This window comes from Lactuca serriola, chromosome 4, assembly GCF_051521515.1.
Source record: "Lactuca serriola cultivar US96UC23 chromosome 4, Lser_US96UC23_V15, whole genome shotgun sequence".
Lineage (NCBI taxonomy): Eukaryota > Viridiplantae > Streptophyta > Magnoliopsida > Asterales > Asteraceae > Lactuca > Lactuca serriola.
Genome location: NC_136411.1, coordinates 309613687 through 309630679, shown reverse-complemented (window position 1 = coordinate 309630679; position 16993 = coordinate 309613687). Strand labels below are relative to the sequence as shown.

At 40.1% G+C, this 16993-nt stretch overlaps 1 protein-coding gene across 1 annotated transcript; it reads right to left on the bottom strand.

Annotated features, from left to right (window-relative positions):
• Positions 1-4885: 4885 nt before the first annotated feature.
• On the bottom strand, positions 4886-7465 carry LOC145099508 (uncharacterized). The gene is made up of 2 exons (XM_079037077.1): positions 6145-7465; positions 4886-5070 (listed from the first exon to the last, which is right to left on the bottom strand). Exons 1-2 carry the CDS (start codon positions 7463-7465, stop codon positions 4886-4888), a joined length of 1506 nt encoding a protein of 501 aa, XP_078893203.1.
• Between the last annotated feature and the right edge of the window lie 9528 nt (positions 7466-16993).

Genomic DNA, 16993 nt, shown 5'->3' with positions numbered 1-16993 from the left:
ACTTATAGACTCAAGCTGCCACTCGAACTTAACAACGCACATCCTGTGTTTCACATGTCTAATCTGAAAAAGTGTCTATCTGATGAAACTCTCGTAATTCCTCTCGAGGAGATCAAATTGAACGAAAATCTTAACTTTGTGGAAGAACCCCTTGAGATCATGGATAGGGAAATCAAACGAACAAAGCAGAGTCGCATACCAATAGTGAAGGTTCGCTGGAATGCTAAGCGGGGGCCTGAATTCACTTGGGTGCGAGAAGACCAGATGCAACAAAAGTACCTGCTTCTCTTCCCTTGTCCATAGAAACTTACTTTGTAAATAATTTCGAGACGAAATTCCCTCTAATGGGGGAGATGATGTAACAACCCGATATTTCAAGTCAATATAATGAATCAAAGTCAAATATTGTAACCTACTTTTGATAATAAAAATAATGTCACACCCCCGGCCGAGGCGGCGGAACATGCCGGACTGTGCGACTAAGTTCATGGATCACAGATAAATTGAATATACAACATAAGTATAACAATGAACAAAATAGCATTTCATTACATATTTATGTTTTCATATAAAGTTCTTACAGATAGTAATAAGATAATAATACGAGTTTGCCTTAACAGTTAGGCATAACAATTCAAAAGTAGAAAATTAAAGTACTTGCGAGCCATGTTTTCCATCGTCTGAGCGTGCCCAAAATTTCACTGATTTCCTGAGAATACATGTATTTTAAAAGTCAACACGAGGTTGGTGAGAGTCATAGGTTTTCTGCTAGCCGCATTAATAATACTTTCAAAAGTCCAAAAGTATATGTTTCTTGTATAACAATAGTTGAAACAATGCTTGTCATGAGTCTTTAAAAGCCAAAAAGTAATTTTATAAATAAATCTATGCTTTTAAAGAAAACATGTTTCTAATAACTTCATGAAAGTTTAAATATATCCATTGTATGAGTAACCACTATACTTAAAAATAGTTCTGAAAGCAACCAAACCTATGGTTGTAGTGAAAAAGTGAGAGAGATTCGTGTTAATGTTTTTAGTGAGTTCTATAATCGAGCTATAGACGAAAAGTACCCCTCCCTACGACGCTTCATTGGACGTCGTAGTAACGATCATAGACACATATCACCTGCTTCGATTGATCAGTCGATGGTTGTAGCTAGCAACCGCAGGTGGGGTTGTCGACCCCATATAGATCTATATATATGTACCTCGCTCCGAAGATTAACGATTATAGTAGTGTGGGGCAGGCTAAGTGATTAAACTCAGCTAATGAATAGTAGTGTCTCACTCAAAAACCATTAACGAAAAGTTTGTGAATAACTCTCAGCCCTAACTTAATTATAGATAAGTATCGGACATGATGAATTTCGTAGTATAGTATTTGTAAAGTCGAGTATGGTTGACGTATTTATAAAAGTACAAAATACTCGCTCTTATAGAGATATGTATTTTAACATAACGATCTTGTATAAGTGTGAAAAGCCTTATGCATGATAGTATTCAGATATGGAAGTCTTTATAACTTTAAACTTGTAGCATGCATATCATATAAGACTTATGTATTTGTATAATAAATAGTTTTAGCACATGTATTCTCCCCCAAAAATAAATAAAATATTGAAAAGGGGCCGTAACTCTCACCTTATCGAGTGGTAAGCGAGCAGTTCTGAAGACCAGAATGTATTGTCGTGAGGTCGTGATCTCCGGGATTAGTTCAATTTCCTAGAAATTTCGATATATATTAATATTTGGACGTGATTAGGTATTATAACAATTTCTTGAATAAATTCTTAAGTTTTGCCAATTTAAAATTTATTAAATTTTAAAATTTAATTTATTATTTTTCTGCAAGTGTTTAAATAACCTAAAATTAATTTAAACTTGAAATCAAATTTAAAATTTCTAAAATATACGTATAACATTATTCATTTAATTTTTGTATTTAAAAAAAATTTGTCCATCTTAGGGTAAGTTTTAAACATTTTAATAAAACTTTCATGATTTAGAACTTAATTTCAAATAATTCTAAATATGGAGGGACTAATAATGGACAATTTCAAAGTTGAGGGATCATATCTATTTAAATGGAATGCATGTTTGTATAGTGTCGATCAATTACACAGGAGGTGTTAACCTCCTGTGTTCATTCGATATCCATGCATAAACAAAGGAAAAGAATTACGCATGATTTTTATGGTTCTTCGGTTGTTTATGATGATCGACGATAAGGAGGAAATAAATATACAAGGTGGTGCGGTAGGGACTTACAGTGACAGCAACACAGCAGTGGTAAAAAGAGAAGGTGGTTTGATCGTCGGTGGTGGCAGGAGGGTCCCCGACAGCCTCCTGCTGCCTTCTATTGCGTCTTCTTGGTGGAGAGACTCTCGGTGGTTGAAATCAGGAGCAATCCATGGTTGAAGGAGGTGTTTGATATTAGTGGCAGTGGGTGGTGGTGTAAGGAAAAAGGAAGAGAGGGAGAGATTAAGAGAGGGAGTGATAAAGAGAAGAAGAACTGATGAGTTTGTGAGATTTCAAGTGAAGCAAAGCCCTCTATTTATAGTATAAGTCTACACACACATGCTTACTAATGGCCATACCTCCATCTGTTTATGTACTTTGGTGATACTTGCACACCAAGATGAAGAGTGAGGGAGAGGAGAAGCACGTGGGAAGCTGGAAGGAGATCAGATTTTTGGAGTCCATCACCCCATGTGGGCCCCACATGGGGTTATACCTCCATTTCATGTCCAAAACATGCAAAAATCGGATGCCTCGGGATTCAGGTATTGGGGATTTTTTTTAAAAGCACTGTTAAATAGAGTATAATTCAAGGATTCCAGAACCTCAAACGGATTAATTTTTGGAGTTACGGATCTCCAGGAATTTACGTTTGAAGTTTCACGTCTTAACGGCTCGCGGTGTCCATTTTCGCGACTTTTGTAAGTATTTTTGTAAAATTTATTTCAAGTGTGAAATTTCATAATATATTTTATACTGAGTCCAAAAACACTCTCAGAAATCCCGTCAGCAAAGTATAAGTGTCTCAACGGTTCGATTCGGTTTTAAGCGATTAAAGAAAAACAGTACTTTACTATCTATTTTCTTAAAATGGTCGTATCTTATGCATACGAACTCCTTTTTTTGACGATCTTTAATTTTCGAAAATAGGGGAACATGTACTATCATATTTTAATGTTTGTTTTGCTCAAAAATGATTAATGCTAAATTTCAGTTTTCGGACATATTCGTCAGCGTTGCAGTTGAGCGATTTGATTTGGTTACTAGTTTACACATTTGGGCATAAAAATATCAACAAATATTACATAATCAGTGAATTTAACTCATTTATATTTCATTTGATGCAGTTAAAGCTGAATGAGTTTATTACAAATAGATTTGCCGTAATTTAGTCGTTGGAAATCTATGCCCTAAATTCCGGGATGTCACATTACCTCCCCGTTAAGGGAATTTCGTCCCGAAATTAATACATTCTTGGCTACTTTATACTAGTAGTTAGTTGTTTCACTAGTGGAGGGGGCATCGTTGAATAAGTGTGGATACTTTTGTTTCATTTGGTCCTCGTGTTCCCAAGTAAACTCCGGTCCTCTACGAGAGTTCCATCGGACTTTTACTATAGGTATGCGGTTTTGTTTGAGTCTTTTAACTTCCCGATCCATAATCTCCACTGGTTCCTCCATGAAGTGAAGCTTTGTGTTGACCCGAATTTCATCGAGTGGTACAACCAAGTTTTCATCGGCTAGGCACTTTTTGAGATTACACACGTGGAAGGTATCGTGAACCTTGTTGAGCTCTTGAGGTAGCTTGAGCTTATAAGCTATCGGACCAACTCTTGCTAGGATCTCAAAGGGTCCGATGTAACGTGGGTTTAGCTTTCCTCTTTTTCCGAATCTAATGACACCCTTCCATGGGGCAACTTTTAGTAAGACTCGGTCTCCTACTTTGAATTCCAATGGTTTGCGTCTGTTGTCAGCATAACTCTTCTACCGACTACGTGCGGCTTTTAGCCGTTCTTTTATCTGAACAATCTTTTATGTTGTCTCCTGAATGACTTCAGGTCCAGTGAATAGTGTATATCCAATATGTTTTCCTGCTAGTTGGGTATCTCCAACCTCTGCCCAACATAATGGTGAACGACATTTGCGCCCATACAAGGCCTCGAATGGAGCGGCCTTTATACTAGCGTGATAGCTGTTGTTGTAAGAGAACTCAACTAATGGCAAGTGAGTATCCCATGCGTTACCAAAGTCTATTACACAAGCGCGGAGCATATCTTCCAGAGTTTGTATTGTCCTTTCGCTCTGGCCATCCGTTTGAGGATGATATGTTGTACTCATGTCGAGTTTTGTGCCTAGGGACCTTTGCAGTGATTGCCAAAATCTGGAAGTGAATCTACTATCTCGGTCTGAGATGATAGATATTGGCACACCGTGTAGTCTGACTATCTCCTTGAGATAAGTTCTGGTGAGTTTTTCCATCTTATCAGTTTCCTTGATGGCTAAGAAGTGAGCGGACTTGGTCAAACGGTCAACCACTACCCATATGGTATCGTAACCACTTGATGTCTTGGGCAACTTTGTTATAAATTCCATTTTTATTTGCTCCCACTTCCATTCTGGAATTGATGGTTGTTGTAGCAGGCCAGACGGCTTTTGGTACTCCGCCTTGACCTTGGAGCAGGTCAAACACTTACCGACATAGGTGGCAATTTCTGCCTTCATATTGGGCCACCAATAATGCTTCTTGAGATCAAGATACATCTTGTCTGATCCGGGATGTATGGAGTATCTTGACTTGTGAGCTTCATTTAAAACCAAATCTCTGACTTCTCCAAATCTTGGAGTCCAAATTCGGTTCATGAAGTATCATGTTCCATCATCTCTGAGGTCGAACTGTTTGTCCATGCCTCGTAGGTTTTCTCCCATGATGTTTTCAGGTTTAAGTGCTTCTAGTTGAGCATCACGAATTTGAATAGTGAGGTTCGAGTGGATGGTTAGGGTTAGAGCCTTTACACGAAGGGGTTTTGCTCGTTCCTTCCTTCTTAAAGCATCTGCCACAACATTTGCTTTACCGGGATGATAACGAATTTCGCATTCATAATCATTTAGTAATTCGAACCATCTTTGTTGTCTCATATTGAGCTCTTTTTGATCAAAAATGTGTTGAAGGCTCTTGTGGTCTGTGAACACAATGCACTTTGTCCCGTATAGATAGTGTCTCCAAATCTTCAAGGCAAATACTACGGCTCCCAACTCTAAGTGATGGGTAGTGTAGTTCGTCTCGTTTGGCTTCAGTTGTCGGGATGCATATGCAATAACCTTATTCCTCTGCATCAGTACACACCCTAACCCTTGACGTGAGGCATCACAGTATACTACAAAGTCTTCTGTTCCCTCGGGAAGAGACAAAATCGGTGCACTGCATAACAATTGCTTCAATCTTCGGAAGGCGGACTCTTGACTGTCTCCCCGGTCGACCTTTTTGTCTTTCTGGGTTAGTGCGGTGAGAGGCTTGGCTATTTTGGAGAAGTTCTCGATAAATCTCCGATAATAGCCTGCAAGCCCTAAGAACTGGCGTACTTCGGTTGGTGTTGTTGGTGCTTTCCAATTCTTGACAGCTTCAATCTTTGCGGGATCGACATGAATCCCTTTACTGCTGACCACATGACCGAGGAAATGAACTTCGTTAATCCAGAACTCACACTTAGAAAACTTTGCATAAAGTTTTTCTTTTCTTAGCAGTTCTAGAATTAAACGCAAGTGTTGGCCATGTTCTTCCTTGGTTTGTGAGTATATTAATATGTCATCGATGAAAACAATCACGAATTTGTCCAAGTAGGGTTTACACACTTGATTCATAAGGTCCATGAATACAGCAGGTGCGTTGGTCAGTCCAAATGGCATCACTAGAAACTCGTAGTGACCGTATCTAGTTCAGAATGCCGTCTTTGGAATATCTGCATCTTGAACTCTAATTTGATGATAGCCGGATCGTAGGTCGATCTTTGAGTAGTAACAGGATCCTTGTAGTTGGTCGAACAGGTCATCGATCCTCGGGAGTGGATACCGGTTTTTGATAGTGAGCTTGTTCAACTCTCGATAGTCGATGCACATCCTAAACGAACCATCCTTCTTTTTGACAAACAATACCGGGGCTCCCCATGGAGAGAAGCTTGGCCGGATAAAGCCTTTGTCGAGAATTTCTTGAAGTTGACTGGATAATTCTTGCATTTCCGATGGAGCCAGGCGATAACGAGACCGTGCCACTGGTGCTGCACCCGGGATAAGGTCGATTCGAAATTCAACCTGTCTGATAGTAGGTACTCCAGGTAGGTCTTCTGGAAATACGTCTGGGTAGTCACACACTTGTGGTATGTCTTTGATTTCCTTACCCTTGCCTTGCGTATCCACCACGTGGGCCAAGAAAGTGTAGCATCTCTTCTGCAAATACTTCCTTGCCTTCATGCAAGTAATGACTCGTAGGTTCTTCCCTGCCTTGTCTCCATAAATCACAAGGACTTCATCATTTGGTAAGGGTAATCGTACAGCTTTTTCATAACATAGAATCTCCGCTCGATGGGTTGATAACCAATCCATTCCGATGATTACATCGAAACTTCCAATGGTTATGGGAATTAAGTCGACAGGGAACACGTGATTATTCAGGGTGAGAAGGCAGTTGGTGAGTATTTCTAAGGTGCTTTCTATTTGACCATTGGCTACTTCTACCATGTAAGCATTATTGAGTTTGCATGATTCATGATTAATCATTTTTCTAAATTTGTGGGAAATAAAACTCTTATCAGCACCGGTGTCAAATAATACAGAGGCATAAATATTGTCGATAGGAAACGTACCAGTAACCACAGTTGGTTCCCGGCGTGCGTCTCCCGCACCTATCACAAACGCCCTTCCTTGACCACCCTGTCTCTTCAGCTTAGGACAATCTTTCCTGAAATGTCCCGGTTGGTTGCACTCGAAGCAGGTTCGACTTTCTCTTGCGGTAGTAGTTGAGGCTGTGTTGCTTGGGTTCTTTTTGCAAAATTTAGCGGTATGACCGCTTAATTTGAAGTTGCTACAGATCATGCAGTCTCCAACATGATGATAATTGCACTTAGGGCATCGAGGTAGAGTTCCAGCGTAGGGCTTTACTAGAGTGGGAGTGGTTGTGACTGCAGCATACACCGTTATAGGCTCTGGGTTTCGCTTACGGTGTTTGAAGTTCCCTTTTGGCTTCCCCTGGAACCTTCTCTTAGAATTCCCAGTTTGGTTCTTTTCTTTTGCGGGGGCCATGGTGCCTCGTCGGATACATTGTTCAGCCAACTCATAAGCCAGTTGCTTGGCACTGTCAAAAGTTGAGGGTCTGGATGCAGTAACCAGACATTGGACTGGCGATGCTAATCCCCAAATGTATCTCTCCGTCTTCTTGTCTTCTGAAGTCACCATTCCGGGACAAAGAGTTGCAAGGTCTTCGAATCGGGAGGTATAAGCAGCTACCTCTGATCCTTACATGGTTAGGTTCCAGATTTCTTGTTCTAATGCCTGAATCTCCTGCCGTGGGCAATACACTTTAGTCATCATTAGTTTCAGTTGTTCCCATCCCATGGCATAGGCTTCCGCAATTCCCACAGTCTTGGTATGGTTGTTCCACCAAGTTAAGGCAGCATCCATCAGTGTGCAAGTAGCGTACTTAACCCTGCAGTCATCGGGGCAAGAGCTGATGTGGAAGACAGCCTCAATCTTTTCTATCCATCGGAATAAGCCAACAGCTCCTTCAGTTCCGTAGAAGGATCGGGGTTTACAACCCATGAATTCTTTGTATGAGCAGTGTTTGGGATTTCTTTAGGCAATTACAGGAGTACCACTTCCGCTATTTCCAGTATTCCCGTTTCGAGCAACCTCATAAGTCGCCAAGGCGGTAGCAATCCCTTGTGCAAGCATGTTTTGCATCATAGTGGGATCCATCTGGAAATTTTGGTGGTTATTTGTAGCACTTGGGGCTTCTTCAGGGTCTGGAGTTTCTTCTGTTGTTTGAGTTATCTCAGGAGCACTTCTCCTGTTAGTTCGGGGAGTCGGTGGCGAACGAACTCGTGGTTCTTTTCGTCGAGGCATTATCCTAATACGTTAGATAAGTAAGTTAAGTTGTTTTTAAACCATATAGTTATAATAGGTGTGTATTAGTTCAGTTTGTTTTTCTTCCGAAATCATACAGATTTTAAATCAGAAAATGAAATCTTTACCTGATATAGATTTTTGCAAGCAACACATAATAAATACAAACATCTAACAAAACACTGAAACATTTTCATAAGAACTGCTTGTTTTGGTTACAATGTATTAACCATATAAGGTTAGAAATAGAAAAGCTTTTCAAAAGAGCTATTACAAACCAAGAAGTGATAAACACTTGCAACACAAAAGCTATTCCTCAAAAGTCCTAACCTTATCCTACGACACAAGCTGTCCTAGATATCTACCTCCCAAATCGAGTCATCACATAGAGGACAAAGTCCTCGAACTGGTCCAAGATGTAGCGTCGTTCCTGCGCAGAGATAACCAGCTGATTTCGTTGCGCAGCAAGCTCGCTCTCCATGATCTGAATCCGGTAGTTTTGTGCTCTAACCTGAGCACTCAAGGCATTCATTGCATCGTGATCAGTACCCGAGAGATGATATAATATCTGGATCGCATCAGAATTCTCCTTCTCCTCTTCCTCGAGTGTTTCAACTCGATGGTTGAGGGAAGTAGAGCCTGGACCTCTCACAAACTATTCCAAGGATCTGATCCTATCCTCGGTCTGATCATTCCGAGTCATCAAGCAAGGTATCGGATCATCCTCAGGATTAAACATGAGTGGTGCTCGTGAAGATTCACCAACCTCAAATTGTGGTGGTAGATCAGTAGCATCCCTCCTGCTAAGGAGGTCTGTGAGCCAAGATGGCTCACTGGGTCGAGTCCGTTTCCCTAATAGACCACTAGTGGGTCGGGAAACCTGAGCAGCTGGGTCCAAGTGGTAAATAGGAGATATAGTAGTTCCTGGGGTCCTCATCATACAAGGGCCCTTGCCGCGCAGAAGGTACGGCTGGTAGTAGGGTCTCGGTGGTGAGACTGGTGGGGTAAGGGGAGTAGGTTCCTCTTCGGAGAGGTCTCCCTCATCCTCTGCAGGACCATCATCATCAGTCTCTTGGGCATCCTGCAATATGCCCTCATCCTCGAGCTCCTCCTCATCGGGATCCTCCTCAGGATCCTCTTCGGGATCCTCCTCCTCAAGAGCGTCCTGGGGAAAGTAAGGATTCCCAGCTAAGTGTAGTGGATGTGGATGCAAAGGAACTCCAAATGGCTCATCATGATCCTCAAGTCAAAACCAGTCGTCAGGGTTATCCAGTAGTCCAGCCATCTACATAAAAGGGTTCCAAGTGGGTTAGTAAATTTGTATAAGTTTTTCATAAGTGTTTTAAGGTTGCTAAAAGGATTCTAAGGTACTAAGCTTCAGCAACGAATCAGGTGGACATTCTTCAATCTCTAAAACTCTCAACCGTTGTAGCTTGTCAAACTCCTCGCTCAAGGTTGGTTGTGCACCGGCCCGACCATAAATAACATAGGCGCTCGTTCCAGGTTTATTTGTGGTATGGCTTATGTACGGTACTAACCTTTAATTGAGGCGTTTCACCTAAAGGGTTGAGTTGGTAGTTTTAGTTGAAGGGATGTTTAGAATTTTTATTAAGTGTTCTCATCGCGGGTCAGACTATATATATAAACTCTTATATATTAAGGTTGGTGGGGTTTATAGTATTATTAATCTTTGCTTTGTACTTCCCAACTACCGTACCATAACTAGTCGGGAAGTAGTTTTATTATTAATAATACTTTTATTAGAAGCTAGTTGCTATAGTTGTATTCTTGAGTCTTTGATAATTGGAGTTTTTCTTCGTGATATTTCTTGATCTTCATAGCTTTGTAGACTCTTTCAAACTTGGTAACTTTTTTATCTTTTTTCATTCTTTTTTCACAAATTTTTTTCAATTTTTTCATTTCTCACTTTTTACACTCAAAACTAAAAATCCTAAAAACATATGTTTAAGCAAGGGAAATTAACTTCAACCCTTATTGGTTAGAGATGTTAGTCTAATGTGGAATGACTACATAAGTTCTCTTGGATACATTTCTGGTACACGATGCTAAACATATTGTGGCCCTTAAACTAAATAGGTCGTGTTTTTATTCCATGAATTCACTAGGATAGAGAAGCCCTAAATACACTTTAAAATATATTGGCTCAAATAAATATTAAAACTCGCATCGGATCGTCCCACACAACGCTAACAACCTAGATCTCAAAACAACAATTTTTTACTAGATTCAATTTTATATTATTGTTTCATATATTTCTACTAATTTTTAAATCCTATTCATTTTTCAAATTTTTAATTTATCAGTAAGCTTGTATTCCTATACTCGACCCCTTCCCCACACTAATTTGATGCAATGTCGCCATTGCATGCTAAAACAATTAAAGAACATATAATTAAAGAAATTTAATTAGAAAAGACTCCCCTGGGGTAGTAGTGGTCAGATCGAATGGGGTTGCTAGAAGTTGCTCCAAATTTTGTTAGAAGACTAGAAATTGGAATGTTACTTTTAAATGTTCTGGAAGACTTGGACATCTTGTATAATGGTTGGAAACAATACTTCTAGTCTCTTCTCACATGAATTCAAATGTTCCTAATCAAAATAAACCAAAGAACCGTCTTCAAAAGTGTATTGATCCTCACCCACGACGTGGAAAAGCAACGCCACGTCGTGGTGTCGAGTGAGGTGTCATAATGATCGTGAAAAATAAGAACGCCACGACGTGGTCTAATGGTTCCATGTCGTGGTGACTTCTCAGAATGTCTTTAAGAGCCAAAATAATGCATCGTTTCTTCTTAAGGGCTTAGGGCCATTCCCAAACTCTTCTTTCTATAGAATTCCTTCAAAACTCTTATCTTCATCAATAAAGAACCCCACACTTATTCAAAAATATGGCCTTCAATTGTAATCTATAAAAATTGCATGGCTTTTTCAATCATGACAAATCAGCATTCAACCCCAATTGTTGAAATTTCTGAAAGCATCTGAAAGGCAAAATTTCTTGAAAGATCTGAAACATCAAGAGCATCGACATGGAAAACAAAATTTAAACAAACTAAAAATAAAAATAAAAACTCACTAAAATAAGGAAAAACTACCAAACCAAAATAACTAAAAGGATATCACTATCACTCGTCTTCATAGAAATCAAGCTACAATTGTTTATTAAATCCCTTGCATGTAAGAGGTGGTTTGGGAAAACAAAAACTTTCGAGACCTGTCAGACTATTTTCTTTGTTTTCTTTCCACCATTAACTAATAAGTAAAACAAGAGTTGACCCAAATAGTCAATAGTAGCAAGAGTTTGGTCTTCCATTTAACCACCTCGATACGCCTTGCTATACTACGCCTCGTAAATTGAGTTGGACAAATCACCAAAGTAGTCGACTAAACAAGTCAATAATTCCCTAATCACTTGCAATCTCGAAACCCATGCCAAAAAGTAAAACCAAGTAATGCGTATGATCACAAATTCATGTACATAACAACAAAAACCAGCCCGACAAGTGACATGATATCAACGAAAATAAAAATAAAAATAAAACTAAAACTAAAAATTAAAAATAAATAACGAATAACCAAACAAACAAAATTAATTGAAAACCATTCCCCGACAACGGCGCCAAAAACTTGATGTGTGTTTATATGTGTATAATTTAATTGCTCAAGTTTTAAATTTATAAAACCGATTTCAACCAAACTAATAAACACACTAGTCAGTGAACCTAATTCTACAATAGTATAGTTATGATTTGTCAACCTTGTGCCCAGGTATGGTAAACCCGAAACCAAAGAAGGTGGAGAGCTACATTTGGGGATTGTCACCCCAAATCCAAGGGCATGTTCTGGCTTCTAACCCAATCACGTTTGACAGCACAAAGCGCTTGGCTCAACGATTGATTGATCATGGTGTTAAACAGGGTACTATTACCGCTGCTTTTGAGCCACCGAATGAGACAGAGGACCGAAGGAAACCATGGAACAAGAGAAAGGGGCAAACCACGCAAGAGAACCCCAAGAGGAAACAGTTAGTGACAGCTCACGCCATTACTTTCCCTACCACCCCCACACCAACAAAGTCGTACATCGGCAACCTGCCAAAGTGCAATAGATGAAACTTTCATCACCATGAGCCCTGCCGTGAAATACATTGCACTAAGTGCAGTAGGAAGAGACACACTGTCCGCTTCTGCAAGGAACCAACCCAACCGGCCGCTCCAGCCTCAAATGTTGGAGTAGGTCGTACTTGTTACGAGTGTGGAGCGGGGCACTTCCGAAGGGACTGTCCAAAAGCAAAAAATTGGAATACTGGTGGAAGAGGCCGAGTATTCGCAATGGGCCAAGAGGAAGCCATTGCCGATCCCACAGTGGTTACGGGTATGTTTCTCCTCGATAACTCTTATGCATGCATTCTATTTGATAATGGAGCGGAGAGGAGTTTCGTAAGCCATAATTTTAAAAATCTACTCAAACAAACACCCCAGTCCTTAAGCGAAAGATTCATAGTAGAAATGGCTAACGGAAAGACAGAAGGCTATAAAGAAATATACCTAAACTGTACCCTCACACTAAACAACAATTCCTTTCCAATCAACCTCATGTCGGTTTAAATAAAAGGTTCCGACGTTATCATAGGCATGGATTGGCTGAGTTTTCATCGTGCAGACATTTTATGTTACGAAAAGGTCGTTCGCCTAAATCGGCCAAATGGCTAAACCTTCATTATTTATGGCGATAAACCCGGTACAAATCTTCGTATCATATCTTGCGTCAAAGCTCAAAAATATTTACACAAGGAATGCCATGCATTCTTGGCACACTTCGTGGATGTAAAGTGAGGAGTAGAAGACATCAAGAGCGTGCTTGATGTCTATGATTTTCCCGATGTCTTTCCCGAAGATCTTAAAGGAGTACCTCCTGCAAGAAAAGTAGAATTCATAATCGAATTAGTTCCTGGAGCCACCCCTGTAGCTAAAGCACCGTATCGTTTAGCCCTAGAAGAGATGAAAGAATTATCCAGTCAACTTAACGAACTGCTCAGCAAAGGATTCATCAGACCAAGCTTCTCACCTTGGGGAGCCCCAGTGTTGTTCGTGAAGAAGAAATACGGATCGTTCAGAATGTGCATCAACTACCGAGAGCTAAACAAACTCACCATTAAGAACTGGTATCCCCTACCATGAATAGACGATCTGTTCGATCAACTCCAGGGGCAAATTACTTTTCAAATATCGATCTAAGATCGTGATATCACCAGCTACGAGTCCTGGAAAGTGATATTCCTAAGACGGCTTTTCGAACAAGATACGGTCACTACGAATTTGTAGTGATGCCTTTCGGGCTAACCAATGCACCCTCCGTGTTCATGGACTGAATAAATCGGGTATGTCGTTCGTTCCTCGACAAATATGTGACGGTATTCATAGATGACATACTCATTTATTCAAGGAGTAAAGAAGAACATGGTCAGCACCTGAGACAAGTCTTCGAGACACTAGGAGCAGAGAAAGTTTATGCAAAGTTCTCGAAGTGCGAGTTTTGGATTAGGAAAGTGAACTTCCTAGGTCACATGGTCAGCGAAACCCCTTACCACCCTGACTCAAAAGGGTGTAGCTTTCAACTGGGGAGAAAAACAAGATGTTGCATTTCAAACTCTGAAGCAAGCCCTATGCAGCGCACCTATTTTGTCTCTCTCAGAGGGCACAAAAGACTTTGTAGTATATTGCGATGCATCCAAGCAAGGGTTGGGTTGTATGATATTGCAGCGAGGAAAGGTTATTTCTTAAGCCTCGCGATAGCTAAAAACACACGAAGTCAACTACACCACTCATGATCTAGAGCTTGGAGCAGTAGTGTTCGCTTTGAAAATTTGGAGGCACTACCTATACGATACAAAGTGTACCATCTTCACAAACCACAAGAGCCTTCATCACATATTCGATCAGAAGGAGCTAAATATGAGACAACGACGTTGGGTTGAGCTACTCAAAGACTATGAATGTGAAATTCATTATCATCCAGGAAAAGCCAATGTAGTGGCAGATTCCCTAAGTCGAAAGGAGTATTCTGGTCGAAGAGTGAAAGCGCTAACCACGAAAATCCATTCACACCTATCAACGCAAATCAAGGAAGCCCAACTAGAAGCCTTGAAACCAGAAAACACGACAGGTGAAGCACTTAGAGGAATGGACAAGAATCTTGATATCAAAAGTGATGGAGTTCGTTATCTCATGAATCGAATCTGGACACCGAAATTTGGTGGATTCAAAGAAGTGGTTATGAATGAAGTACACAAAACTCGATACTCCGTACACCCAGGTTCACATAAGATGTATTCGGATCTCAAGAAAATCTATTGGTGGCCAAACATGAAAGTAGAGATTGCTACCTACGTTGGCAAGTGCTTAGCTTGTGCCAAGATCAAGGTAGAACATCAAAAACCCTCAGGTCTACTCCAACAGCCCGAAATACCTGGGTGGAAGTGGGAACAGATTACCATGGATTTCATAACCAAACTACCCAAGTCGCAAGGTGGTCACGATACCATTTGGGTGATCGTCGACAGGTTAAGCAGGTCTGCCCATTTCTTGCCAATCAAGGAGACCGATAAGATGGAAAGACTGACAAGGACTTACATCCGGGAAATCGTGCGACTTCATGGGGTGCTAATATATATTATCTCGGACAGAGATAACAGATTCACATCATGATTCTGGCAATTACTGCAGAAAACCTTGGGAACTAGGCACATCCTGTGTTTCACATGTCTAATCTGAAAAAGTGTCTATCTGATGAAACTCTCGTAATTCCTCTCGAGGAGATCAAATTGAACGAAAATCTTAACTTTGTGGAAGAACCCCTTGAGATCATGGATAGGGAAATCAAACGAACAAAGCAGAGTCGCATACCAATAGTGAAGGTTCGCTGGAATGCTAAGCGGGGGTCTGAATTCACTTGGGTGCGAGAAGACCAGATGCAACAAAAGTACCTGCTTCTCTTCCCTTGTCCATAGAAACTTACTTTGTAAATAATTTCGAGACGAAATTCCCTCTAATAGGGGGGGATGATGTAACAACCCGATATTTCAAGTCAATATAATGAATTAAAGTCAAATATTGTAACCTACTTTTGATAATAAAAATAATGTCAAAAATGAAATGTTCAAAAATCTCAATTCGAATGTACTAAGTGGTAGATGTCGTAACAAGGTTTTCAAAAAATATAGAGAACACTAAAATCCGAGATATAACGAAGAAGTTATGACCAATCGAAGATCCGCAACAAAATCTGTAAAACACTGTTAAGCATAAAACGCAAAATTTCAATAAAATACTTTTTAGCCTTAGGTATCTAAATGAAAGTCGTTGATATCATTAAACCGTAAACGTACATAAAAAGAACGTCCAAATCTGACATCGTATGAGGAAGTTATGATTTTTCGAAGTTTCGGATACAACAGTAGACAACTAAAAACTCGAAATAGAGATCAAGCAACTTTTAGCCGGCACAACCTAAACGAGAATCAAAGACCTCAACAATAGTAATGCAACAGTAAAAAGACTGACGAAATCGGACGTCGGATGAAGAAGTTATGTGGTTTTAACGGACGTTTCCAGTCCCGGCCTGTTAAAAATATAATATTAAAACTAAAATCAAAATTAGCCGACAGAGTCTAAAGGAAAGTTGTAGAGCATAATCTCACCTAAGCGGGGATATAAAGAATGTCAAAATTGGAACTCGTATGCGAGAGATATGAATTTCTGAAGTTCGGGACACGAAACCCCACACTGTCAGACTCACGACGTGAACCAAAAGTTCATGACGTGAGTTAGTGACTGATGTGTGACAGAGTCCAGCTATTAGACGTCGAGTCTACGGGAAGGATAAGATCAAAACTCACGACATGAATCCCAAAAATACACCCTATAAATAGAAACCGAGGGCTTTGGTTTTGGCTGCTCATTTCTACCATCTCTCCCACTTATACTCTGTGTTAAGCATCCCGAGACTACCCCGATGCCCCGGTTACGTATCCAACCCCTGACGGAAGCCCGAAGTCCTGAAGTTCCCGAGAAACTTGCTTCTTTCCAGTCGAAGTGCTGCCCGAGTTAAGCATCGTCTTCTTCAAACTGTCATTCTTACCATGTGAGTTCATACCCCTATCACCACACTTTCAAATGCTTTTAAAAACTTTTAAGGGGGGGGGGGGGGGGAGGGGTGGGGGAATACAAGTAAACACACGATTAAACTTATGTGAAAACATCAATCTTTTGCTATACTTTTCATACTATTGTTATAACTATCATACGAAAATGGTGGCATTTAAAACATCTTACGACACCAGTTTACCCTCTCGGGATGAAATGTGTTTATAAATAATAACATGCTTTATTTATCTGTTTGCATAACATATCATGACAAGGGTAATCATTGTGGACATAAACATATACATTTCAAAAATACGTGACTTAATTGAGAATATGTGAGTCATTCGTCTTCATCGTACCTATCAAGGTATACAAGAAAGCCCTGTTTTACAACCAGAGTCTCCGTCCGGAGAACGTGATAATTGTGTATAGGTCTATACAGGACTGATGATCCCGCACCCTGGCTGTTAGCTACAGCTGGACCGGCAGGTTAAGCGTGACAAGTATCATAACATTTTGATGCCTGAAGAACGTCGCTACAGGAAAATCCATCATAGTACGGTTATGAAAACTCACAGGATAGACAATTATTATGGTATTATGTTTTTACGGGAAAAGTAATATTACAGTTATTTTTACGTGAAAATACAAGCTTCCTATAGTTTTGTTTACTAATAAAACTATACATCATCATTTT

Coding starts and splice junctions, on each gene's coding strand:
- LOC145099508 (XM_079037077.1), bottom strand. CDS start 7,465: ATGGTGACTTCAGAAGACAAGAAGACGGAGAGATACATTTGGGGATTA. Junction 5,071..6,144: donor GTTTGTCAAAAAGAAGGATG/GTTCGTTTAGGA, acceptor ATGTTGTGGCAG/ATGCTTTAAGAAGGAAGGAA.